Source organism: Pelodiscus sinensis, unplaced genomic scaffold, assembly GCF_049634645.1.
Source record: "Pelodiscus sinensis isolate JC-2024 unplaced genomic scaffold, ASM4963464v1 ctg59, whole genome shotgun sequence".
In the NCBI taxonomy this organism is placed as follows: Eukaryota; Metazoa; Chordata; order Testudines; family Trionychidae; genus Pelodiscus; species Pelodiscus sinensis.
Genome location: NW_027465846.1, coordinates 718,185 through 744,597, shown reverse-complemented (window position 1 = coordinate 744,597; position 26,413 = coordinate 718,185). Strand labels below are relative to the sequence as shown.

The 26,413-nt window shown below is 62.9% G+C and overlaps 1 protein-coding gene across 5 annotated transcripts in view; it reads left to right on the top strand.

Annotated features, from left to right (window-relative positions):
* The first annotated feature begins 2,118 nt into the window (after positions 1-2,118).
* The window catches only part of SHANK1 (SH3 and multiple ankyrin repeat domains 1), a 45,321-nt gene continuing 21,026 nt past the window's right edge, over positions 2,119-26,413 (top strand). For 2 of the 5 annotated variants that reach the window (XM_075914880.1, XM_075914878.1), the window contains exons 1-12: positions 2,120-2,445; positions 10,433-10,662; positions 11,868-12,071; positions 12,414-12,485; positions 12,919-13,027; positions 13,139-13,290; positions 16,454-16,621; positions 23,041-23,157; positions 23,238-23,315; positions 23,738-23,804; positions 24,267-24,558; positions 24,948-25,138. In XM_075914880.1, coding sequence (XP_075770995.1) covers positions 10,453-10,662; positions 11,868-12,071; positions 12,414-12,485; positions 12,919-13,027; positions 13,139-13,290; positions 16,454-16,621; positions 23,041-23,157; positions 23,238-23,315; positions 23,738-23,804; positions 24,267-24,558; positions 24,948-25,138 — 1,660 coding nt within the window. In that variant the 5' untranslated portion in view covers positions 2,120-2,445; positions 10,433-10,452. Of the gene's footprint in view, positions 2,446-9,295; positions 10,234-10,432; positions 10,663-11,867; positions 12,072-12,413; positions 12,486-12,918; positions 13,028-13,138; positions 13,291-14,171; positions 14,186-16,453; positions 16,622-23,040; positions 23,158-23,237; positions 23,316-23,737; positions 23,805-24,266; positions 24,559-24,947; positions 25,139-26,413 lie in introns of those variants that run through there. The other 3 variants (XR_012898868.1, XM_075914879.1, XM_075914881.1) reach the window with 3 other exon arrangements.

Genomic DNA, 26,413 nt, shown 5'->3' with positions numbered 1-26,413 from the left:
GTGGGGCTGAGGTTGGCAGGCCTGGGTGCTGCTGGAGGGGGCGGGGGTGACTGTCTCTGCCTCTGTGGGTGTGGCTGTCTCTGCCTCTCCTAGCCCCATGGGAGCCTGTGCCCCACATCCATGGGCACGTCCGATACATGCCAAAGCATCTGCCTGTGTCCATGGGCGTGTTTGCCTAACCCGCATGTGTCCTGGCTCCTGTATGTTTCTCACATGTAAGTGCGTGTCAGAGCCTGTATCCGTGGGTGTGCATGTGTCCCGGCAAGTACCCGTTATTTGTGGGTACTGGTGAGGCCCACACATGTCAAGCTGCGGACTCCGTGTCTGTGGTTGTGTGTTCTGGTGAGCACCCTGTGTCTGTGTGTATTTCCGTGTCCGAGGCATGTCATATGGGATGTCCTGGATCTGTGTTGGTGTGTCCTGTGCATGTCACCCGACGTGCCCTGGATCTGTGTTTTCATGTCCTGTGCATGCCCCACGGTGTGCCCTGTACTTGTGTTGTGTGTTGCATGCATGTCACATGGTGTGCCCTAGATCTGTGTTTGTGTGTCCTGTGTATGTCACAGGGCATGCCCTGCATGTATGTTTGCATGGCCCATGTTTGTCACACAGGGTGCCCTGGCTCTGTGTTTGCATGTCCTTTGCATGTCCCACTGTGTATCACATAGCATTTTCTGCACGTATGTCTGCGTGTCCCATGTTTGTCCCATGGTGTGTCCTGCATTTGGTGTGGGGTGCTCTGGATCTATGTTTGCATGTCCTGTGCATATCACACTGATTCCGGGTGGGAGGATGGCGTAGGAAAGGGGGGGGGAGGGAGAGGGGGGTTGGCTGGAATGCTGCAGGAGAATCCAGGAGGGGGTCCCCCCCCATTCCTGAATAGCAGCAATAGTGGGTGGGGGATGGGCTAGGACCGGGCGATTGGGGGGGGCTGGCTATGAATGGAACAGGGCAGGCCCATGCATCACTGTACGGAGGGGGATTTACCGGGGGCTGGTGGGTGGTGGTGGGGATGATACTAGGTGGGGGGGCTGGTACGGGGGGGGGGGGAGCTGGGTCTGAGGGGGGAGGGTAGATTCCTGAAGAGCAGAAGGAGAGAGGGTGGCATGGGGGGGGGGGGGGGGAGGACTGGAGCCCGGTGGATTGTGGGTGGTACAGGAGTGGAGGGGGGCGGAGCTGGCTTTGAATGGGGGGGGGGGACCTGTGCATTCCTGAACAGCAGCGGGCGGGGGGGGGGGGAGTGGCTGGGGGGTTATGAATGGGGGGCTGGGAGGACCCCTTGCGTTCCCGCCCAGCAGCGGAGTGGGGGGGGGGGGGAGCGGCTGGTGGGGAGGGGTATGAACGGGGGGGGGAGGGGGGGAGAACCCCGTGCGTTCCGGCCCAGCAGCAGTGGGGTGGGTGGGAGTGGGCGGTGCCGGACGGGTGGTACCGGGGCTATGGGGGGGGGGAGGGGGGGAACGGACCCGCGCGTTCCTGCACAGCGACAGCGGGGGGGGGGGGGTACCGTGGGGGGAGCTAGTATCGGGTGGGTGGTACCGGGTGAGACTAGTACTGGGGGGGGGGGCGCTAGTACTGGGAGAGCTGGTACCGGGGGGGCTGGTACCGGGGGGGGGCTGATACCATGGGAATGGTACCGGGGGGGGCTGGTACCGGGGGGGCGGGGCTGGTACCGGGGGGGGGCTAGTACCGGGGGGGGCTGGTTACGGGGGGGGTTAATATGGGGGGGCTGGTAGCGGGCGGGGCTAGTACCGGGGGGGGCTGGTACCGGGGGGGGTTAATATGGGGGGGCTGGTACCGGGCGGGGCTAATACCGGGGGGGGGTGGTACCGGGGAGGCTGGTAGCGGGCGGGGCTAGTACCGGGGGGGGGGGCTGGTAGCGGGCGGGGCTAGTACCGGGGGGGGGGTTGGTACCGGGGGGGCTGGTAGCGGGCGGGGCTAGTACCGGGGGGGGGGGCTGGTAGCGGGCGGGGCTAGTACCGGGTGGGGCTGGTACCGGGGGGGCTGGTAGCGGGCGGGGCTAGTACCGGGGGGGGGCTGGTACCGGGGGGGCTGGTAGCGGGCGGGGCTAGTACCGGGGGGGGCTGGTACCGGGGGGGCTGGTAGCGGGCGGGGCTAGTACCGGGGGGGGGGGGCTGGTAGCGGGCGGGGCTAGTACCGGGTGGGGCTGGTTACGGGGGGGCTGGCACCTGGTGGGCGGTACCGGGGGGCGGGCAGATGAGCATCATCCAAGCCCGGGGGGGCGGGAGCCGGGCGAGCGCGCATCCCGGGGAGCGGAGCAGCCGCCCGCGGATGGGGATGGGGAAGGGGCCGGGACCGCGCCGCGCGTGGGGCTGAGACACCCGCCCATCGCCCGGGGGGGGCAGAGCGGGGGGGGGCCGCCACCATGGTCCCCCCCACAGGGCAGACCTACTGAGCGCGCCCCAGCCCCCCCCCAGCCATCGGCAGGTAAGGGGCAGGCAGCCCACGGGGCGGGGGTCTCTGTGTGGGGCGGGGCGGGGGGCTGGGCGATCGGGGGGGGTCTCTGTGTGGGGAGGGCTGGGCGATCGGGGGTCCCTGTGTGGGGAGAGGCGGGGGGGTTGGGCGATCGGGGGGGTCTCTGTGTGGGGAGTGGGGCTGGCTGGGGGTCAGGGGAGGGCGACGGGCAGGGGACTTACTGGGCTGGGGGGTCCCGTCTGGGGGAGGGGAGGTGGGGTCCCTTTGTGAGGGGGCGTTGGATGAATGGGGACTTTGCGGGGGAAGGGCGTGGATTGCTGGGGTCTATGTGGGGCTGCAGACAGGATGGCTGTGGGGGGGAGGGGCACAGGGGGTTGCCTGGCCGGGGTCCCCACACGGGAATGGTGGGGGGGGGGGCTGGTCAGGGTTCCTGTGAAGGGAAGAGTGAGGGGGTGGCGTCCCTGGGCGGGATGGGTCTGGATGGCTGGTGTCTCCGTCGGGGGAAGGGCTGGCTAGTATCCTTGGGGGGCTGAATGGAGGGGGGGCTGCCGTGGGGGGAGGGTCTGGCTGGGGTCCTGTCGGGGGAGGGGAGTGTGCCTGGCCTTGGTGATGACTTTCAGGAGCCTTGGGGAGCGAAGGGATCAGCTGCCTTTGTCTGGGGTACCCCGGGGAGGGAGTGGGGAGTCCCTGCCCGGGTTGCCCTGGGATCTCCCCTGCCCCCTGTCTCTCCGGGCCCCTGGGTTGTGGCTCAGAGGGCTGTTTCTGGGGGACACCCAGAAGCCCTGATTGTTCAAGGGCTTTGCAGCACCCCCCGCCAGAAACTGTTCCAGCTTCCCTGCTTGGGGGCGGTGGGGGGGGGGGGGATGAGACAGGCGGAGGGGGGGCGGGGAACAGCACCATGCGGTGGGGGGGGGGGAATGAATGAGAACCATGCGGGAGGCTGTCTGGGAACAGCAGGTGCACATGTGCAGCAGGCGTGTGTGTGTGTGTGTGTGTGTGTGTGTGTGTGTGGCGGGGGGGCACACGCATGCATAGATGTGTGAGAGGGAGAGCTCGGGTGTATGTGTGCAGGCAGCCATGGGGATCTCTCTCGGTGTGTGCGTGCAGGGCGTTATCGCTGGGAGTGCGTGTGTGCATATTTCTGGCTGTGTGGGCATTCGTGATGTGTGTGCGGGGATGCGGCTGTCTCGGGGGGGGGGTGTAAACTCAGCGTCTGTGTGTGGCAATGAACATATGTGCATATCTCTGGGCGTGCATGCCGTGCGCAAGTTATTTGTGTGTGTGTTCTATCTGGGTGTGTGTGTTATCCACATGTGTGCATGGCTCTTTGTGTGAGTGTGTGCATGCACATATGTGCATTTCTCTGGGTGTGTGCACACATTATCCATGGGTGTGCATGCCCGTGCATGTGTGTGTTCTCATTCTCGCTGTGTTCATACAATATCCCTGTGTGTATTCTTCCTTGGTGTGTGCACACACTATCTGTGGGTGCGTGCATGCCTGTGCATGTGTGTGTGTTCTCTGGGTGTGTGCACACAATATCTGTGTGTGTGTGCATCCCTGTGTGTGTGTGCTCTCTGAGTGTGCGTGTTATCCACATGTGTGCATGGCTCTTTGTGTGAGTGTGTGCATGCACATCTGTGCATATCTCTGGGTGTGTGCACACATTATCCGTGGGTGTGCATGCCTGTGCATGTGTGTGTTCTCTTTCTGGCTCTGTGCATACAATATCCATGTGTGTATTCTCTCTTGGTGTGTGCACACACTAATTGTGTGTGTGTGCATGCCTGTGCATGTGTGTGTGTTCTCTGGGTGTGTGCATACATTCTCTCACTATGATTATCTCAGAGTGCACGCTGACCTCTGAGTGTGTGCAGCCCGGTGTATTGCTGTCCCCACCTTTGTGGAAGCGCGTGCCTCTTTGTACACCACCTGTCTCTCTGGCTTTAGGGGTGTGCCCAGGCATGTGCCCACAGGTGAAGCTCCATGCACGCGCAAGGGTGTAATGTCGGGGGACGCGTCTGCGTGCACGCACGACTCTGCTGCCAGGGCAGGACAAACGGGGAGCTGTCTCCGCATGGCCATGGGTCGGTGCCACGCACGGGCGTGGCTCGCTGGGCCTCGTGGCCGGCGCTGGTGCCTGGGTGTGGCTGGGAAGGTGTCCCGGGGCCGCCGCGGGCCTGGCGTCCGTGCACAGCTGGGCACGTGGGGCCGGGTGGAGGCGCGTGTGTGAGAGACACGCGAGGCTGGGGAGGGGGGGGGGCGTCCTTTGGCTTCATTTCAGATCCGGGAGGTGACATTTAGGAAGGGGGAATAAAGGCAGCCGGGACAGCTTGTGAGTCCCAGGTACAGACCCCCCCAGAGCTCTAAATACACCCCCGTCTGCCTGCAACCATGTACCCTGTTCAGAGACCCCCCCCCAGCCTGGCTCTGTGTCCCATATACAGACCCCCTGCCCCCGCTGGCTCCGTGGGCCCCATGGGCACGTGGGCAACCTGTCAGTGAGACCCCCTCCCCCGCTTCCTCTTCTGCCCCCAGACGGCCTCTGGGCTCCAGGCCCCGCTGGGGTTTGCCCGTGTCAGGCAGGGGCAGCCCGTAGCTTGGCACAGAGACGGCCGGGGAAAGCCGCTGTCCCTCCTGGCCAGCCAGCGCTGCCGCCGGCCAAGCGGCCCTGGACTCCCGTTCTGGCTCTCCCTCCGCCCCACGCGTGAGAGCTGTCGTCTTGCGCACAAGCCAGGCCTCTGGCGGCTCCCCCACCCCACCCCCCGCGGGCATCACTCCTGTCTCCTGCCCATCCCCAGGGGGCCCACTGGGAAGCAAGGCAAAGACAGAGGGAAACTGAGGCAGGTGTAGCAAAAGCACAGAAAATTCTCCTGTCACAGCAGCCTTGCTCACTGTGTCCCCCCTTTGAAGCCCAGACTGTCTCTGCGTGTCCCCTATATAAACCCCCAGCCTGATTCTGTGTGTCCCCATATAGACCCCTAGCTTGGCTTTGTATGTCCCCATATAGACTCTCAGCCTGGCTCTGTATGTCCCCATATAGACCCCCTGCCTGGGTCTGTGTGTCCCCTATCTAGATTCCCAGGCTGACTCAGTGTTCTGTGTAATTCTGCACAGTCCCTTCCCTGCCCACCCGTCCGCCCATCCATCCCCTGGTGTCTGTCTGTCCACCCTTCCATCTATGCCCCCGCACCCTTCTAGCCAGCCTGCATGTCCCTCCTCACACATAGCCCGGCATCCCGCCATGTTCATCCCCCTTCCTCCCACCATCCCACTTCACACCCTGCTTCTGACTGTCCAGCTGCACACGCACCCCTCTCTCTGGCGACTGACAAGTCAGCCTCGTGTGTGGGGGGGGGGGGGAGGGGTTAGGGGCTGGTATCGGGCTCAGCCTCTCCTCAAGGATTGGGAAGTCAATACTGAGTCCAAATCAGGAGCCGGCAGAAAGGTCGGCCGGGTGGCGAGCGAGGCCGGGAGGCCGCTGGGCCCGTTCTCAGGCAAATGCATGGACACACTGCCAGGAGCAGAGCTGGCGGGCCCAGGACTGTCCCGGAAAGCCCCAGCCGGCAGAAACGGGCCCAGCCAGATGCTGAACTTGGAGTCCCAGGGTCGTGCTGGGGTGAAAAGGGTGGACGGATGCAATCCGGGATGTATGAACGGTCGGGGTGTAAAATCCCGTTTAAACCGGGGTGTAACCCCCCCCCCTTCAGCCTGGCTCTGTATTCTGTGTAATTGTCCACAGTCCCTTCCCTGCCCGCCCATCCGTCCCCCGGCGTCCATCTGTCCACCCTTCCATCCATGCCCCCCGCGCCCCTTGATCCAGCCAGCCATCTCCCCGCATGTCCCTCCCCACACATAGCCCGGCATCCCGCCATGTTCATCCCCCTTTCACCGATTAGAGGGGGGCTGTGGTGGTGGTGGAGGAACCACAGACAGGGGCTGCTCCGGCACAGCCCTCTGACCATGGCGGGTGGGGAGCTACTCTGGACCCCACCAGTTATCCAGAACTGGTAAGCCTCACTCTCGGGTTAACCATTCACGTCCTTCATAAACTGGGGGGGGGGGGATTCTTTCTTTCTTTCTTTCTTTCTTTCTTTCTTTCTTTCTTTCTTTCTTTCTTTCTTTCTTTCTTTCTTTCTTTCTTTCTTTCTTTCTTTCTTTCCCCACCCTATCTATCTATCTATCTATCTATCTATCTATCTATCTATCCCCACCCACCCCCTCTATCTATCTATCTATCTATCTATCTATCTATCTATCTATCTATCTATCTATCTATCTATCTATCTATCTATCTATCCCCGCCCACCCCCTCTATCTATCTATCTATCCCCACCCACCTATCTATCTATCTATCTATCTATCTATCTATCTATCTATCTATCCCCACCCCCATGTCTCTCCCCCCCGCCACCCCCCCCCCCCCCTGCATCACTTACACACTCTCTCTTTCCCTGACTCCTGTAGTATCTGACAGATCTATTTCTGCTGGAGGCAAGCTGGGTTCCATTCGGTACCAACCCCCCCAACCCGGACACTTTGGTCCGTGTTTCCCCACGTGTGGGCAGGCTGTGTCCCATCTCTCCGCCCCCCCCAGGTGCTCTGTGTCCTTGGCAGGCGCCTGCACCGGGGCCTTCTCTGTGCTCCAGCCGTGCTGGGCTATTCTTAGCAGCCGCGCCTTTGATTCATGCTTCTGAGAGCACATGTCTGCGTGTGCGCGTGTGTGTGTGAGCGCGCACGCTCAGTGCAGCAGTCTGTGTGTGTGTGTGTGTGTGCGCACGGAATGCAGCCGTGTGTGTGCAGTAATGTTGGCGTGTGTGTGTGTTCACTGAATGCAGCAGTGCCTCTGTGTGTGTGTGCTTGTACACGGAATGCAGCCGTGCGCGCGCGTGTGTGTGTGTGCGAGTGTGTGCACAGAATGCAGCAGTGAGTGTACATGTGGGAGTGCACAGAACGCAGCAGTGCGAGTGTGCATGCACGGAACGCAGCAATGCTTGTGCGCGTGTAAGTGTGTGCACTCAACACAGCTGGGAGTGTATGTGTGTGTGTGTGTGAGTGCATGGAATGCAGCCATGCATGCATGTGCGAGTGTGCATGCACGGAACGCAGCAATGCTTGTGCGCGTGTAAGTGTGTGCACTCAACACAGCTGGGAGTGTATGTGTGTGTGTGTGTGAGTGCATGGAATGCAGCCATGCATGCATGTGCGAGTGTGTGCACGGAATGCAGCAGTGAGTGTGCGTGCCCTTGCTGAATGCAGCACTGTGCACACACGCGCTGTGTGGCAGGTGCAGATGTGCGCACGAGCATGCCAGAGCATGTGTGTGTACCCATGTGAGCGTCTCTTTTGGGGACAGCGGGGGTGGTAGGCCCCGCAGTTCGTGTGTAGGGGTGTGATCCTCTGCTTGGCTTAGGGGGGCTAAGCCCAGGGGGAAATGGATCAGCACCCCCCCGTCCCGCCCAGGGGACCAGCTGGGGCAAGTTCGGGCCCTGTGGGGGCAGAGGGCAGTAGGGTGGCAGGTCATAGAGGTCACAAGACAGGGTGCAGCGGCAGTTCTGGGGAGGTGGGGTGTTGCTCGCCCTGTGACCTGCCAGACCCCCCTTTGCTGGGCAGCCTCACGTCTCCCCCTCTGGCCCGGTCCAGCCCCCGCAGGAAATGCTGTGGGGCGTGGCTGGTGGCAGTGAAACACTGGGAAGGGCAGGGGGCAGCCCAATGCTCAGAGACCTCCAGGGTGGGAGAGGAGAGGGGGCAGGGGGCTCTAGTGGGTTGGGGGGTTGGGAGCCAGGCAGGACTCCTGGGTCCTCTCCTGGGTTGGGGGGGGCTCTAGTGGGTTGTGGGGGGGCAGGACTCCTGGGTTCTCTTCTGGGTTGGGGGGGCTCTAGTGGGTTGTGGGGGGAGGACTCGTGGGTTCTCTCCCAGGTTACGGGTGGGGGGGCTCTAGTGGGTTGTGGGGGGGCAGGACTCCTGGGTTCTCTCCCGGGTTAGGCTGGAGGGGGGGGCTTTAGAGGGTTGGGGGGGAGGACTCGTGGGTTCTCTCCTGGGTTGGGGGGGGGCTCTAGTGGGTTGTGGGGGGGGGTAGGACTCCTGGGTTCTCTCCCGGGTTGGGGGGGGCTCTAGTGGGTTGTGGGGGGGCAGGACTCCTGGGTTCTCTTCTGGGTTGGGGGGGCTCTAGTGGGTTGTGGGGGGAGGACTCGTGGGTTCTCTCCCAGGTTACGGGTGGGGGGGCTCTAGTGGGTTGTGGGGGGGCAGGACTCCTGGGTTCTCTCCCGGGTTAGGCTGGAGGGGGGGGCTTTAGAGGGTTGGGGGGGAGGACTCGTGGGTTCTCTCCCGGGTTAGGGGTGGGGGGGGCTCTAGGGGGCTGGGGGGGAGGACTTGTGGGTTCTCTCCTGAGTTAGGGGCGGGGGAGGTTCTAGGGGGCGGGGGGGAGGACTCGTGGGTTCTCTCCCAGGTTACGGGTGGGGGGGGCTCTAGGGGGCTGGGGGGGAGGACTCGTGGGTTCTCTCCTGGGTTAGGGGTGGGGGGGCTCTAGGGGGCTGGGGGGAGGACTCGTGGGTTCTCTCCCAGGTTACGGGTGGGGGGGAGGACTCGTGGGTTCTCTCCCGGGTTAGGGGGGGACTCTAGGGGGCTGGGGGGGAGGACTCGTGGGTTCTCTCCCGGGTTAGGGGCGGGGGGGGCTCTAGGAGGCTGGGGGGGAGGACTCGTGGGTTCTCTCCCGGGTTAGGGGGGGGCTCTAGGGGGCTGGGGGGGAGGACTTGTGGGTTCTCTCCCGGGTTAGGGGGGGACTCTAGGGGGCTGGGGGGGAGGACTCGTGGGTTCTCTCCCGGGTTAGGGGGGGGCTCTAGGGGGCTGGGGGGGAGGACTTGTGGGTTCTCTCCCGGGTTGGGGCGGGGGGGCTGCCCGGCGGGTCCCCTGGAGGGAGCCCTGCTGGAGGCAGAGGGAGCCGGGTGCTTTGATGGCTGTCTGTCTGTCTCCATGGAAACCTCCAGGCAGGGATGGAAGCCAGGCCTCAGGCCTGCTTGGGGAGGGGGGTATCCAGGGGCTGGGGGCAGCCTTGGGGACTGCCCTGTCAGCAGAGGAAGAGGGGGCAGGAACCAGGCCTGGGGGCACCTTAGGTGGGGGGGGGGCAGGATGGTTGGAGCAGCTCCCCCGCTCTGGGCTGTACCCGTGGGGAAGCCTGTGGCTGGAGCAGGGGGGGCTGAGCTGCCATGGGGGGCAGCCCTCCACCCCTCTGGCCTCCTGCCCTGTCTCCCCTGTGCTCTCCCATCCGTCTGTCCCTCCTCCCCTGTGCACACCCCTGTCCGTCTGTCGCCCCGCGCCCTGTGTGCATCCCCCATGGTGCCTCCCTCCCACCCTGGCTCTCTCTTTCCCACCTCCCCTCCCCTTTATGCCCCTGGGCACCCCCTCACGGTGGGGGGGAGAGAAGGTGCCCTGGGGTGCAGCTCCCTAAGGCCGCTAAGGGCCGTGGGCCGATGGCAAGGAGATGCATCTCAGTCTGCCCAGCCCCCGCGCCCCCCAAGAACCCCATCTGCCCAGCCCCCACCCCCCTAGAGAACCCCGTCTGCCCGTTGCTGGTTTTCTGTGGGGCTCTGGGCTCCCCCCGGTGGGTAGCCGAGTGGGGGGCCCAGGGCTCTGCTCTGAATGCTTTGTCCTTCCCCGGCTAATTTTAGCCGGTGGCGGGAGAGCAGAAAGTGGGGCAGATGTCCCAGGCGTGGGGCGGGGCGCTGGGAAGGGCTGCTCCAGATCGCAAGGCCCCAGGTGCCGGGCAGAACTGGGACAAGGACCCACAAAGTCACCAGTCAGGTCTGGGGGGGTGTCGAGAGAGGTGGGGGGCAGGGGAGAGGCTGGGGGGGGATTATGGCCGGGGTGTGAGTGTGTCTAAAGTCTGGGGCCCTGTAACCAGTGTGTGGGTCCGCAAGGGGGGAGGGCAGCCTGCTGTGTCCCCCCCCATGTCCTGCCCTCTGGCCCGGGCTGACCTCCCCCCTCTCGCTCTGCCCCCCAGCTGGCCTGTGATGTGGGACGATGCCCCGGAGCCCCGGGTCCAGCGAGGAGGAGAGGGTCTCGGAGTATCCCGAGGGGGAGTCGGACTCCGAGAGCTCCCGTGACGGCCCCCCCGGCCCCAGCCCCGGCCCCCTGGACCGCAGGACCCAGGGGCCCCCCATGTCGGTGCCCGACGACGCCCGTTTCAGTATGATGGTCTTTCGGATCGGCATCCCGGATCTGCACCAGACGGTGAGGAGGGCAGGGGGCACCGGCCCCGCTTTGCCCCAGACGGCGAGTGGCGGGGGGGAGGGGGCACCGCACTTGGGGGGGGGGCAAGGAAGGAGCCAGAGAGGAGTCTTCCAGGGAAAATGCTCCTTTCCCTTTTTCCCACCAGCTCTCCCCTGCACTGTATGCCCCTACCTCTCCCCCTGCCACCCCATCCCTGCTGCCTGGCTCCCTCCCCTCCCCCAGCCTTCCCCTTCCCCCCACTCCATGCCCCTCCCCCAGGCTTCCCCCGTCCTGCACCCCCCCCAGTGCCCCTCTCCCCCATTTCTGCCTTTCTTCTGTCCTTGTATCCCCCCTCCAGCTCCTCCTTTCCCCTCCCCCTTCATCTCCACCCCCCCCTGCTCCCTGGGGGGGTCATTAGCAGAATTGGATGAATCCTGGTTTCAGCAGGAGCCGAAACAAAGCCCCCCCCCCCCTTAGCTGAGAATTCAGGACACGGAGCTAGTGTCAGGCGAACCCCCTCCCCCCCCCCGCCGCCTTCCTCCTCCCCCCGCTGGGCCCTTTGATCTGGGGCTGCGGGAAGGGGGAGCCGCAGTGCGGGAGCTGCCCCACTCTAGCTGTGCCCCCTGCAGGATTCTGCCCCCCCCCCCCCGTTCCCATGTATCCTCCCTGCTCGGGCCCAGTTTCCGATCCCTCTCCCCCATAGGTAGGGGGTGGGCCCCATTCCTGCCCAGGGTCCTGAGGCCTCCCTCCCCCCCCAATCTGTCCCGTCCAGGTCCCCTCGCTGCTCACAGGCGCACCATGGAAACAGTTGCTATGGATCACAAATTGTCATCTCCTTGGCGACGGGTCCGGTTCTGCTGGCACGCCGGTTGCCTAGGCCCCCGTCTGAGCCTGGGGGAGGCCCCTGGGGTGGGGCTGGGGGGCCGGGAGAGGCTGTAGAGAATGGGGTGGGGTCTCCACAGGGGCTGCTCTCCCTTCATGGTCCGCACCAGGCCAGGGTCCCTCTGGGGCTAGCCCCTGCCACTCACCCCAGAGGTGGCTGCACCTCGGAGCCAGGCCGGGGTCCCCCTGTAAAGAGACACACCCCAGAGGTGGCTGCATCCCGGCATCGGGGGGGGGGTCCCCATCTGAGCAGCACCCACCCCAGGGGTGACTGCATGGCCACCCTCCACCTGCCCCCCCTCCCCGCCGACTCAGGCCTCCCTGCCTGCTCTCTCGCCCCCCAGAAATGCCTGCGCTTCAACCCGGACGCGGCCATCTGGCTGGCCAAGCAGCAGATCCTGTGCACCCTCAACGAGAGCCTGAAGGACGTGCTGAACTACGGGCTCTTCCAGCCGGCCACCAACGGGCGCGACGCCAAGTTCCTGGACGAGGAGCGGCTGCTGCGCGAGTACCCCCAGAGCTTCGAGAAGGGCGTGCCCTACCTCGAGGTGCCTCGCCCCCACGGCGCAGCGGGGGCCTCTGGGCACGAGGGGGAGGGGCTTGGTGGGCAGGGGAGGGGCTATGGGCACAAGTGGGAGGGGCTTAGAGGATAGGTGGGAGCTCTGATGGGAATTGTAGGCAGGGGAGAGGTTCCAGGCCGATTTGGTAGGCAGGGGAGGGGCTATGGATTCAAGGGGGAGGGGCTTGGTGGGCAGGGGAGGGTTGCAATCACAAGGGGGAGGGGTTTGCCAGTGAAGCCATAGGCAGAGGGGAGGGGCTATGTGAGAGGGGGAGGAGCTCTGGGGTCGCAGGGTGTGCTGACTCCGCCCCTTCCCCCCTCCCCTGGCTAGTTCCGCTACAAGACCCGGGTTTACAAACAGACCAACCTGGATGAGAAGCAGCTGGCGAAACTGCACACCAAGGTAAGTGCCCCGCCCCCACACCTTGGCCCCCCCCACCTGTCCCAACCCCCCCCCCCCACGGCACCTCACTTCCGGTCTCTCTCTTGTCCTCCCATTGTCTCTCCCTATCTCTCCTTGCTCCCAGGTCCCCCCACTGCAGTCCCCCTCTCTGCCCCCAATCTCACCAGTCCACATCAGCTGGGTACCAGGGCTGGGACCAGATGGGACCAGCTCTGTGGTTCTCCCGTCAGGACGGCCTGCTCCAGCCGGCCCGGTGTTTAATCCCAAGGCAAGGAACCCAACGCCCCAGTTCCTGCCCACCCCGCCCGCCCCGTTCCGCCCGCTGTCCTGAGAACGGGCTGCCTGCGTGTGATGCAGCCCCGTAGCCGTCTCCCCCCATCCCCGCCCCTCCCCAGGCTCTCACCTCTCCCTGCCCCCCGCCCCCACCCCACAGACTGGTCTGAAGAAGTTCTTGGAGTACGTGCAGCATGGCGCGGTGGAGAAGGTGGCGCGGCTTCTGGACAAAGGCCTGGACCCCAACTACCACGACTCGGACACGGGAGGTGAGTGCCGGGATGGGGGCTGCATGTGCAGGCAGCGGGGGGGGGGGGGCTGTTTTTGTCCAGCTTTCCCCTGCCTCGGTGATGCCGCTATGCTCTGCTTCTCCCCTGCAGAGACTCCGCTGACGCTGGCAGCCCAGTTGGAGGGCACCGTGGACGTGATCCGGCTGCTCTGCCTCGGGGGGGCTCACATCGATTTCCGGGCCCGGGACGGAGCCACCGCACTGCACCGGGCAGTGTGCACCCGGCGCTACACGGCCCTGACGGTACAGACCCCCTGCCGCCCGACCCCTTACTGCACTGCACTGGGCAGTGTGCACCCGGCATTACACGGCCCTGACGGTACAGACCCCCTGCCGCCCGACCCCTTACTGCACTGCACTGGGCAGTGTGCACCTGGCGCTACACGGCCCTGACGGTACAGACCCCCTGCCGCCCGACCCCTCACTGCGCTGCACCGGGCAGTGTGCACCCGGCACTACACGGCCCTGACGGTACAGACCCCCTGCCGCCCGACCCCTTACTGCACTGCACTGGGCAGTGTGCACCTGGCGCTACACGGCCCTGACGGTACAGACCCCCTGCCGCCCGACCCCTTACTGCACTGCACTGGGCAGTGTGCACCCGGCACTACACGGCCCTGACGGTACAGACCCCCTGCCGCCCGACCCCTCACTGCGCTGCACCGGGCAGTGTGCACCCGGCGCTACATGGCCCTGACGGTACAGACCCCCTGCCGCCCGACCCCTTACTGCACTGCACTGGGCAGTGTGCACCCGGCACTACACGACCCTGACGGTACAGACCCCCTGCCGCCTGACCCCTCACTGCGCTGCACCGGGCAGTGTGCACCTGGCGCTACACGGCCCTGACGGTACAGACCCCCTGCCGCCCGACCCCTTACTGCACTGCACTGGGCAGTGTGCACCCGGCACTACACGACCCTGACGGTACAGACCCCCTGCCGCCTGACCCCTCACTGCGCTGCACCGGGCAGTGTGCACCCGGCGCTACACGACCCTGACGGTACAGAGCCCCTGCCGCCCGACCCCTCACTGCGCTGCACCGGGCAGTGTGCACCTGGCGCTACACAGCCCTGCCCCCTGACTCCTCACTGCGCTGTACTGGGCAGTGTGCACCTGGCGCTACACGGCCCTGACGGTACAGACCCCCTGCCACCCGACCCTCACTGCGCTGCACTGGCAGTGTGCACCACGCGCTACATGACCCTGATGATACAGTCAGCCGTCATCTGCTCCCCAATCTCTCCCAATGCTGCATGGCCCAGATGGGGAGGAGCGTGCCTGAAGGATCTGTGTGGAGAGCAGGTGCAGTGTGGGCCAAGGCAACATGTGCAGTGTGGGCACAGTGTGAGGATGCAGTGCTTGCTCCTGAAGCAGTGTGCAGATACAGTGTCGCTGGGGAGAGGGGCTGCCATGGATGAGCGTGGGTGCAGTGTATGCTTAGGTGGGGCCCAGGCAGTCTATGGGGGCAGTGTGTGCACAGTCAGTGGGCAGAGTGTTACAGTATGTATTGTTGCAACGCACGTGTAATGCACGGGTATGTGCGGTGCTGCACAGTACAGTGAGCAGTGTGCGGCAGGCAGGCAATTGCAGTGTGCATTGTTGCAGTGTGTGCACAGTACAGTGAGCAGTGTGCGGCAGGCAGGCAGTTGCAGTGTGCATTGTTGCAGTGTGTGCACAGTACAGTGAGCAGTGTGCAGTGGGTAGGCAGTTGCTGTGTGCATTGTTGCAGTGTGTGCACAGTACAGTGAGCAGTGTGCGGCAGGCAGGCAGTTGCTGTGTGCATTGTTGCAGTGTGTGCACAGTACAGTGAGCAGTGTGCAGTGGGTAGGCAGTTGCAGTGTGCATTGTTGCAGTATGTGCACAGTACAGTGAGCAGTGTGCGGCAGGCAGGCAGTTGCAGTGTGCATTGTTGCAGTGTGTGCACAGTACAGTGAGCAGTGTGCGGCAGGCAGGCAGTTGCAGTGTGCATTGTTGCAGTGTGTGCACAGTACAGTGAGCAGTGTACGGCGGGTAGGCAGTTGCTGTGTGCATTGGTGCAGTGTGTGCACAGTACAGTGAGCAGTGTGCGGCAGGCAGGCAGTTGCAGTGTGCATTGTTGCAGTGTGTGCACAGTACAGTGAGCAGTGTGCGGCAGGCAGGCAGTTGCTGTGTGCATTGGTGCAGTGTGTGCACAGTACAGTGGGCAGCGGGTAGGCAGTTGCAGTGTGCATTGGTGCAGTGCGCATGCCGTGTGGGCAAAGTGGCTGAGGGCAGTGCGCGACGATGCGGCGAATCTCGGTCTCTTTCTCCCTGCGTTGTGCATTATCTAGCGGAGCAGTCACTTTGCTATAGCTGGGGAAGCCCTTTCGGTGTCTAGGACCTCACTTCTTAATGCTGTCAGATCTGCAGGCTGACTCGGGGCCCTTCGAAATATGCTGTGCCTTTTGGGGGGAGGGGAAAGGGGTCCGAAGACACTTCCCCCCTCTCCGAAACACCCCAGCAGTTCTTAAGGTCGACAGAGTCTACCAAAGTGACTTACCCCTAGACACATGTAGTGGACACAAACCGTACCATGGCATCCCCCGGCTGTCGGAGGTTTGGGCCTGACGGCATTCGTTACTCGGAAAGGGCATGAGGCTCCCCCAACCAGCCCAGTCCCTTTGTCTCAAGATATAGCGTGAAACATGCCGATGCAGTGTGCCAGCATGGCAGTGTGTGGGCAGTCTGGAGTGTGCAGTGCATATGCAGTGTGGGCGGGTTGAGGGCAGTGCGGGGTGGATGCTGGGCAGTGAATCGTGTGTGTATGGTGCATATGCAGTATAGTGTGCCAGTGCCTGTGGCAGTGAGTGCAGTGTAGTACATGTAGTGATAACTTGACGTGCAGTGTGCAGTGTGTGCTATACAGTGAGCGCTGACACAATGGGCATGCAGCAAATGCAGTGTGGGCTGATACACTGCATACACAGATGCAGTGAGGGTGTTCTGTATATGCAGTCAATGCAGTGTATGCTGTACAATGCGTATGGAGGAGCATGTGCTGCCACAGTGCATATGCAGTGTTTGTTGTGTGGTGTGTGAGACGCAGTGGATAGCCAGCATGTGTGTGTTGTGCAATGCACATGGCGTGTGTGTTGTGCAGTGTGGGCATGCAGCAAATGTGGCAAGTGTTGGTGCAGAGCCTGCTGACAGTGCGTGTGGATGCAGTGCACACATTGTGTGTGCTGATGCAGTGCGGATGCAGCCTGGGCTCCACAGTGCATATGTCGTGTGTGGTGCAGTGCGCGGAACACAGTGTGGGTGCTGATGCAGTGTGGCTGCAGTGCACGGTGCAGTGTGTGCTGCATGCACGGACCCAGTGGCTGTACAGTGTCTGCCGTGTCCACCCCATCTCACTCCCCCATATCTTTGCTCCTCGCCTCCCCAGGCGCTACTGGACCTTGGGGGCTCGCCCAACTACAAGGACCGGCGAGGCCTCACCCCCCTGTACCACACAGCCATGGTGGGGGGCGACCCACGGTGCTGTGAGCTGCTGCTCTACAACCAGGCGCACATCGGAACCGTGGACGAGAACGGCTGGCAGGAGATCCACCAGGTGAGTGTCTGCCGACAGGGACACCCCCTTGGCTAGAGACAACCTTGGACAGGGAGCCCTTCGACGGGGCCCTTCCCGTCAGACCCCTTGCCCAGTGGGGCCACTGGCATGTCAGAAAGCCAGGAGCTCCAGAGGGAAAGAACAGAACAGGACAACGTATTGAGTGCTCTCAGGTCCTGGCAGTCCGAGGTTTAGGGACACCCGGAGCCAGGCGTTACCTCCCTGGTCAACTTGGCTAGTAGCCAATGCTAGAGCTAGCCTCCAAGAACTGGTCTCATTCTTTTTTGAGCCCGGCCTTCGCAGCATCCTCCAGCAAGGAGTTCCACAGGTCGACTGTGCGTTGTGCCAAGAAATACTGCCTGTGGATGGTTTAAAACCCCCTGCCTGTTAATTTCAGTGGGCAACCGCTGGTTGGTGTGTTACGTGAAGGTGTAAGTAACGCTTCCCTCTGGCCTTTCGCCACGCCGTTCGGAGATCCCTGCCGTATCCCCGGCGCGTCTGTAAACTGTGCGGTCCCAGTCTTGCTCATCTCTCCTGGCGCGGAAGCGGTTCCCCACCCTTGCTCATTTTTGTTGTCTTCCCTTTGCTACTAGGCCTTAACACCCCATTTGCTTTTTGGATGGCCACTGCCCATGGTTGCATCTTGTCTGCCAGTTCCTTGCCCTGTCACCCAGTTTTATGAGAGCCCTTTTGCGCATCTGCTTTGGACGCAATTCTCTGCAGTCACTGGGCAGTGTCTGCAAACGTTGCCCCCGCTGACTCTTTCTTCCTACCCAGCCTTTCCTACCTTTTAACCGTCTGAAGAAGTGGGTCCCATCTACCTGTTTTGTTAGTCTTGAAGGTGCTGCTACCATGGGTTCCCAAACTGGGGGGCGTGCCCCCCAGGCATGAAGAAATTCCAGGGGGGGTACGAAGTGAATCAGCCCCCCCGCTCCATCAATATCCCTACCCCCAAGAAAGAGCTCGGTTCCTCCGTCCGCTCCGGTGCAGGGCAGACTTCAAAATGCCCGCTCTGCTCTTAAAAGGGCAATCTTTTTCTTTTTTTTTTTAAACAAGTTTTGCTGCATTTTTCTTTTTAGATCCCGGTCAGTTCCTTTTGTTGAGGGGGAAAAAAAACCGTGTTGCTGCTATTTTTTGGGGGGGAAGGGCGTGAAGATGTCTCAAAAATCAAAAAGGGGGCGTGATGCCGAAAAGTTTGGGAACCACTGTGACTGGAAAAACGTAAACACCAACGAATCGTCTAGTTACAGACTCACCCGGCTTCCCCTCGGGAGCTTTTGTTAGTCTCCCTGGGCATGTCTACGCACAGAAATTATTTCGAAATAACTACAGTCGAAATACAAACTCCCGGAATAACACCATCGAAAGAGCGTGTCCCCACTTCGGGGGAGCCGCGACACGAGTCCCAGGCAGGCTCCCGTAATGTGGACACGCCACCTCGCCGTAGAGCTCCAGGAAGCGCTGGGAAGTCATTCCTTCGAATGAGTCTGGGGGGGGCGTTATTTCGAAATAGCAGCAGCGGAAGGTGCGTCTACACGGCAGCCGTCGCTCGGAAGAAGCTACGCAAGTTGAGCCAGGCCAATTGCGTCGCTTCTTACGAGTTCATTTTGAAATAGCGTATTTCGAAATCTGGCGCTGTCCACCTGTGACGGCGCGTCGGGGGGCACCCGACCCTGCACCCCCGTCTGCAGCCAGATTGACTCTCAGCCGGCCAGTAGAGTAGAGGGGTTGCTTGGTTCAGTGACACAGTTAGCACAGGCACCGATCCCAGACAGCCTTATTCCTCTCGGAGGGGGGGGGGGGCTCACGGGCCCTGAACCCCCCTTTGTGCTCTCAGTCCCCTCTCCTTATCCTGCCTAGCTGAGACTGCCCCCCCTCCCCAGCCACTGCTCACTCGCCCAGGCAGCCCTGCCTTCTCCATTAATCATCGAATCCTAGGACTGGAAGGGACCTCGAGAGGCCATCGAGTCCAGTCCCCCGCCCTCACGGCAGGACCAAGCACCATCCAGATCAGTGGTTCCCACGCTTTTCGGCATCACGCCCCCGTTCTTGATGTTTGAAAAAACCTCCCGCCCACCCCCCCCCCCTCCCGACAAAAAAAAAAGCAGCAAAACTTGTTGAGGAAAAAAAAAGAAAATGAGCGGGGGAGCAAAACTTGATGGGGGTGGGGAGGCTGGGTTGCCTCATGCCCCCCCCCGGAATTTCTTCACAGGAACCCATGGACTAGACCATCCCTGATAGACATTTATCTAACCTGCTCTTCAATATCTCCAGAGATGGGGATTCCACAACCTCCCTGGGCAATTGATTCCAGTGTTTGACCACCCTGACAGGAACTTTTTCCTAACGTCCAACCTAAACCCCCCTTGCTGCAGTTCAAGCCCATTGCTTCTTGTTCTATCCTCACAGGCCAAGGGGAACAACTTTTCTCCCTCTTCCTTATGACACCCTTTTAGATACCTGAAAACCGCTCTCATGTCCCCCCTCAATCTTCTCTTTTCTGAACTAAACAAGCCCAATTCCTTCACTCTTCCCTCCTAGCTCATGTTCTCTAGACCTTTAATCATTCTTGTTGCTCTTCTCTGGACCCTCTCCAATTTCTCCACATCTTTCCTGAAATGTGGTGCCCAGAACTGGACACAATACTCCAACTGAGGCCTAACCAGCGCAGAGCAGAGCGGAAGAATGACTCCTCGTGTCTTGCTCACAACACACCTGGTAATACATCCCAGAATCATATTTGCTTTTTTTGCAACAGCATCACACTGTTGACTCATATTTAGCTTGTGATCCACTCTGAGCCCTAGATCCCTTTCTGCCGTTCTCCTTCCTAGACAGTCGCTTCCCATTCTGTGTGTGTGGAATGGATTGTTCCTTCCTGAGTGGCGCACTTTGCATTTGTCTTTATTAAACTTCATCCTGTTTACCTCCGACCATTTCTCCAATTTGTCCAGATCATTTTGAATTCTGACCCTATCCTCCAGAGCAGTCACAACCCCTCCCAGCTTGGGATCACCTGCAAACTTAATAAGCGTCCTCTCTATGCCAATATCTAAATCATTGATGTAGATATTGAACAGAGCTGGTCCCAAAACAGACCCCTGTGGAACCCCACTTGTTATACCTTTCCAGCAGGTATTTATACCTTTCCATTGTCCTGCTTCCAGGCCCAAGGTGTTATCTGCTGTCACTTGGGCCTCAGGAGGTGAGAGACTGAACATACTTCCCTAGTGAGTCATACCCAGCCTCCCCCTCCTCATGCAGCTAGTGCTGCAGGGCCCGGGGAAACTGAGGCACACTTACACCCACACACAGCATTGCTACAGGGCAGCATAGGACAGTAGGCTCACATAGAACCCCATGAGACAAACGGCGAATGCGACACCAGAGCACACACAGGATGACAAAAGCAGACAGCACCCCCATGACATCACACCACCCCGTGCCAAATTTCGAAATAGAGCGCTATTCAGAACCGTCCCTGGCTCCTCGTGCAATGAGGTTTACAGGGATGCCGGAGTAGCATCCCCCTTGTATTTTGAAAGAACTGTGTCAGAATGAGCGGCATGACCCGAGGACAGCGGAAGTACAGAATATAAGAACGTAAGAACGGCCGTACTGGGTCAGACCAAAGGTCCATCTAGCCCAGTATCCTGTCTGCCGACAGTGGCCAGCACCAGGTGCCCCAGAGGGGGTGGACCAAAGACAGTGATCAAGCGATTTGTCTCCTGCCATCCCTCTCCAGCCTCTGACAAACAGAGGCCAGGGACACCATTTTATCCCCTGGCTAGTAGCCTTTTATGGACCTAACCTCCATGAAATTATCCAGCTTCTCTTTAAACGCTGTTATAGTCCTAGCCTTCACAGCTTCCTCTGGCAAGGAGTTCCACAGGTTGACTATGCGCTGTGTGAAGAACTTTCTTTTATTCGTTTTAAACCTGCTACCCATTAATTTCATGTGGTGTCCTCTAGTTCTTCTACAGAGTTCTAATAAGCGGCCTGCGATTTTGAAATGACGGGCTTGGTAATGCGGAGGCGCCACCTGTTATTTCCAAGTGACTCCCTCGTGCAGACCAGGGCGAAGGTGCCACAGGACTCCTGGTTGTTTTTAAAGTTACAGACTAACAGGGAGACTTCTTACCTTTTCACCAGCTGCAGATCCCGCTCACGCCCCGACTGGCTGCTCTGCTCAGAGCTGCTGGGGAGGGACCTTGGCAAAGGCGTCCGGAGGGTCCCAGTGCGTGATACCCGCTGGGCCCCTCGCCCGGCCGTGTTGGGCCCCCACCCAATGCCAGTCGCTCGGCGAGGCAGGACTGCCCCGTACAAAAGCTGCGTGGACTCTTCCCCCTACAGACCTTGCTCACCTCCACGGCGGGTCGTTCTGGTCTTTACTGTCCTTTCAACCCGTTTGCTACCGAAATGGGGCTCCGGCCTGGCATGGCCGGGATCCCCACCGGAGCCTTTTTTAACCCCCCAAGGTCGCCTGGCGCAGCGGCTGGTCTAAGCACGAGCTTACACCTCACAGTCCGCTGTTCTGCAGTTTCCCATTTGACTTTCTTCTGAAGGCTTGGGGGCTTGTCAGCTGGCCCTGGCGATGTGGAGCTGTTGACTGTATTCGTTTGTTCCAAACCCACCGCGCCGGGCACCTTCACCAGGACGGTTCCTCAGACTGGTGGGACTCTGCCTCCCGGCCTCTGCAACAGAGATCAGTGCAGAGAATGCACGTTGCCACCGCCCGGCCTTCCTTGGGGGCTGCGGTAGCCCCTCGACCGGCCAGCCCTCTTGCTTCTGAGGTGCTTTTTTTGAGTCTTTTGCAAGTGGCTCTTCAAATCCCAGCTTGGCCTGCCTGGTTATCCTTTTACACTTGCCTCGCCAGCCTTGACGTCCTGTTCTGTTTTACTCCGGAGGGCTTGACTTCCACATGTCTCTTTGTCTCTACTCTTTCTTGGAGGCGTAGCCGCAGTGGCACGTTTGGGCTTCTTTTGCCGTCGTGTTTTTCTTAAATCGGGGAGTTGAACTTAGAGTGTGTGAGTCCCAGTGACGGCGGTTTGCAAAAAGCTGCCTTGCAGTTTGCAGGCGTTTCACTCTCACCAATGTCCTATGGAACTGCCTTCCCAGAGCTCGCCTCATGGCTGTGGGCGTTCCCCTGTCTGAAGGTAAATGCTGCCATAGTAGGTTTGTTTGGCGTGTTCTCCTCTCCGAGGCCGGGAAAGTTAATTCCGTCACCTTGCGGGCCAGATCCCGTGTGCCATGTAGGGCGAGATCAAGTCTCGCCTGTCCCCGGTGGGTCTCTGAATCAGCTGCTCTAAGACGCAGCCCTTCGTGGGAGCAAGTTGTTTCATCTCGGCAGTGTCGAGAGGTGACGGGCCCACTCAGAATGGGGGGGGTTGAACCCCCCCGGTATTATTGGGTTTTCTCTTTGTGGTGTCTCTGATCCAGAAGGCTGCGGTCTCCTCCTGCAGGCCGGGGCTCGATGGGACGGTTTGCGTCACTGAAGATTTTCTACTAAACTTTGACACTGGGGTTTCCGTCACACATAGCCCCCTCCCCCGCCCCCGGCACCACTCGCTCTCGCGCTCCTGCCCCTCTGCACCTGCCACCCCTTTGGGTGATGTGGGGGGGGGCTGTCTGCGCTGTAACCCGGGGTTCCCCTGCGTTGTGATGAGTGATTCCCCCTGACTCACCCACGCGTGGATTGGCCCAGCCTGAGCAGATAACAAGGCTCTCCCCAGAGGGACAGACAAAGGGGGGAGGCGGGGACGGGCACCTGGCTGGGGCAGAGCTGGGAGGGAGGCGGTGGCTGGCTGGGAAACAGGAAGGGAACAGACTGAGCCGGGTGCTGAGGGTTGGGGGGCGATGGATCCCCAACCCCAAGGGGTCTGAGGCTGCCTGGCCCTGACTCCTGTAGCCACGTCACGTCCGTGCTGTACCCTGGAGGAGCAATAACCCCCCGTTCTACTGGCCGGTGGAGTCTGCTCTGGCTGCTACGGGGGAGCAGGATCAGGGGGACCCCGACGCACCGTCATACCTCTCCCCTAGCCTGGCTCACTCAAAGAGGACGCCCCACTCCAAAGAGAATCCACCCTGCCTAACCCCTTGCAGTGGGGCCATGCCCCCAGCCAGCTCCCCCCCCCCGGCTGGGGTCACCCCCGTGATGGGGCCTGCCCTTGATAGGAGCCCCCCAACCTTCCCACAATTTGTGGGGCAATGTTCCCTCTATTTTGTTCCCATCCACGTGTGGAATGAATTTTGTTCCATGCACCGAGGCATGGGTGGATGCGCACCACCCATAGAAACACAGGCTGCCGGCCGTGGGTGCTCTGCGAACCAGCCGGGCGGCCCCTGAATCTCCCCTAGGGGTTTGTCCCAGTCAGCCCCCGTCTTTGGTGACACCCCCTGGTATTGCTCCCCCCCCCCAGGCTTGTCAGCACGGACACTCCCAGCACCTGGAACATCTGCTGTTCTACGGGGCCGAGCCAGCGGCCCAGAACGCCTCGGGGAACACGGCGCTGCACGTGTGCGCCCTCTACAACAAGGTGCGTGTGCGAGATCCCCCCCCACACTCCCGCTCCCCTCCCCCAACCCCCTCCCCATCTCACGCCCCCTCGTCCCGCAGGAGAGCTGTGCCCGCATCCTGCTCTACCGTGGCGCCAACAAAGAGATCAAGAACAACAGCGGCCAGACACCCTTCCAGGTGTGTGTGTGGGGAGAAGAGGTGCAGGGTGGGCGCAGGAGGGAGGGAGGCAGCGGGGTGGAGTATGGGGTGGGGGTGCAGGAGGGAGGGAAGCAGCTGGGTGGGGGCGCAGGGTGGGTGCGGGAGGGAGGCAGTGGGGTGGGGGCGCAGGGCGGGTGCGGGAGGGAGGCAGTGGGGTGGGGGTGCAGGGTGGGTGCAGGAGGGAGGCAGCGGGGCAGGTGCAGGAGGGAGGCAGCGGGGTGGGTGCAGGAGGGAGGCCGCGGGGCGGCGGCAGCGGGGCCGGTGCAGGAGGGAGGCCGCGGGGCGGCGGCAGCGGGGCGGGTGCAGGCGGAGGTGCCTGGGGGGGGGCTGCCTGGCTCGAGGCCCGCGGGGTCCGGGGGCCAGGGGTCGCAGCCGCCTGATCCAGCCCCTGCCCCCTCCAGGTGGCCGTGATTGCTGGGAACTTCGAGCTGGGCGAGCTCATCAAGAACCATCGGGACGCTGACGTGGGTGAGTCGGGGGGTCCCAGTGTTTGTCCCCCACAGGAGCCCCACCCCCACCCAGGCCCCGCCCCCAGAGCCCCTCCCCCTCGAGATTGAAAAGCCAGGCGTGGGACCCTGGAGATCAGGCGCCCCCCCCTTTGCTCTGGGTGCTTTGACGTGTTACCCCCCGGCCTCTCTCCATGGGTCGGCGCCAAATGTACCGGGGAGGGGCCCAGACCCCCAGCTGTAGGAGAGCTCACCCCACAGCTGCCCCACCCCCGCTCTGCATCCCATGCCCTGACCCCAGCCCTACCTCTGCCCCTCCTGCAATCCTGGGGGCTCTTCGGCCCTTCTCGCAGGGCTGGGGGTGGCCAGGGGGCCCCCCTCCCCAGAGAGGCGGGAGGAGGCCCTCCCGCTGCCCCTGGGGGTGGGGTCGGTTTGGGGGTGGCAGGGGAGTCCCCATCGCGGGGCTCCGCCCCTGTGCCTGCAGTCCCGTTCCAGGAGTCCCCGCAGTACGCGGCCCGACGCCGAGACGGGGGGCGCAGCCTGGCGCTGCCCCACCTCCTGCTGCGCGCCAACAGCGACACCAGCATGAACGTGCCCGACTGGCTGCTCTACGGCTCCCCCGCCGCCCCCCCGCCGACCACCGTGGCCGTGCAGGCCCCCAAGATCACCACAGGCACCCTGCGCAGCGCCAGCAGCCCCCGCGGTGCCCGCACCCGCTCCCCCTCCCGCGGGCGCCACCCCGAGGACGGCAAGAGGCAGCAGCGTGGGCGGCCCAGGTAGCCGGACGCCCGGGTTCTCCTGGCTCTGGCAGGGGAGCGGGGGCTAGTGGTTAGAGCAGCAGGGGCTGGGAGCTGGGCTGGGCTCTCTCTCCAGCACCAGGAGAGGAGTGGGGGCTAGTGGTTAGTGTAGGGTGCTGGGAGCCAGGATGCCTGGGTTCGCTCCATGGCTCTGGGAGGGTGGTGGGGGCTAGTGGTTAGTGTAGGGTGCTGGGAGCCAGGATGCCTGGGTTCACTCCATGGCTCTGGGAGGGTGGTGGGGGCTAGTGGTTAGAGTAGGGGGCTGGGAGCCAGGACTCCCGGGCTCTGGGATGGGGGGAGTCTAGTGGTTAGAGCTGGGGAGCCCGGCCTCCTGGGGTCATGCCTTCTCTGTCCCTCTTCCTCTGCAGCTCCAGCGGCTTCCCCAAGGAGGGGGGGGCGGGGGCGGGGGCGGGCCCCGGGGCGGGCGGGACGCTGGGCAGCCGGGGGATGAAGAGGAAGCTGTACTCGGCCGTGCCCGGACGCACCTTCATGGCCATGAAGCCCTACCAGGCCCAGGCGGAGGGGGAGCTCTCGCTCAGCAAGGGCGAGAAGATCAAGGGTAGGTCCAGCAGGGGGCGGGGCCCCGCGGGCGCAGCGCTCCCCTCGCAGTGCGGTGGAGGGGGGGAGTACGGGGCGGGGTGCAGAGGTTTTGGGGGCCCGTGCCCAGTGCTGAGGGGGTATGGGGGGCACAGGGGGGCTCAGAGGGTTTGGGGCCCCACACTCCCCTTGCAGTGCTGAATGTGGGGGACTGATGGGGGCACAGGGGGCAGACTAGGGCGCAGGGGGCATATGGAGGTGGATAGGAACACGGGGCAGATGTGTCTCCAGGGGCTTTGGGGTGCCGTGCTCTGACCCCCACTCCCTGCAGTGCTGAGCGGGGGAGGGGCGATGGGGGGCGGGGGGGTTGGGGTGCCGTGCTATGACCCCTTCTCCCCGCAGTGCTGAGCGGGGGAGGGGCGATGGGGGGCGGGGGGGTTGGGGTGCCGTGCACTGACCCCCTCTCCCCGCAGTGCTGAGTGGGGGAGGGGCGATGGGGGGCGGGGGGGTTGGGGTGCCGTGCTCTGACCCCCTCTCCCCGCAGTGCTGAGTGGGGGAGGGGCGATGGGGGGCGGGGGGGTTGGGGTGCCGTGCTCTGACCCCTTCTCCCCGCAGTGCTGAGCGGGGGAGGGGCGATGGGGGGCGGGGGGGTTGGGGTGCCGTGCTCTGACCCCTTCTCCCCGCAGTGCTGAGCGGGGGAGGGGCGATGGGGGGCGGGGGGGTTGGGGTGCCGTGCACTGACCCCCTCTCCCCGCAGTGCTGAGTGGGGGAGGGGCGATGGGGGGCGGGGGGGTTGGGGTGCCGTGCTCTGACCCCCTCTCCCCGCAGTGCTGAGTGGGGGAGGGGCGATGGGGGGCGGGGGGGTTGGGGTGCCGTGCTCTGACCCCTTCTCCCCGCAGTGCTGAGCGGGGGAGGGGCGATGGGGGGCGGGGGGGTTGGGGTGCCGTGCTCTGACCCCTTCTCCCCGCAGTGCTGAGTGGGGGAGGGGCGATGGGGGGTGGGGGGGTTGGGGTGCCGTGCTCTGACCCCTTCTCCCCGCAGTGCTGAGCGGGGGAGGGGCGATGGGGGGCGGGGGGGTTGGGGTGCCATGCTCTGACCCCCTCTCCCCGCAGTGCTGAGCGGGGGAGGGGCGATGGGGGGCGGGGGGGTTGGGGTGCCGTGCTCTGACCCCTTCTCCCCGCAGTGCTGAGCGGGGGAGGGGCGATGGGGGGCGGGGGGGTTGGGGTGCCATGCTCTGACCCCCTCTCCCCGCAGTGCTGAGCGGGGGAGGGGCGATGGGGGGCGGGGGGGTTGGGGT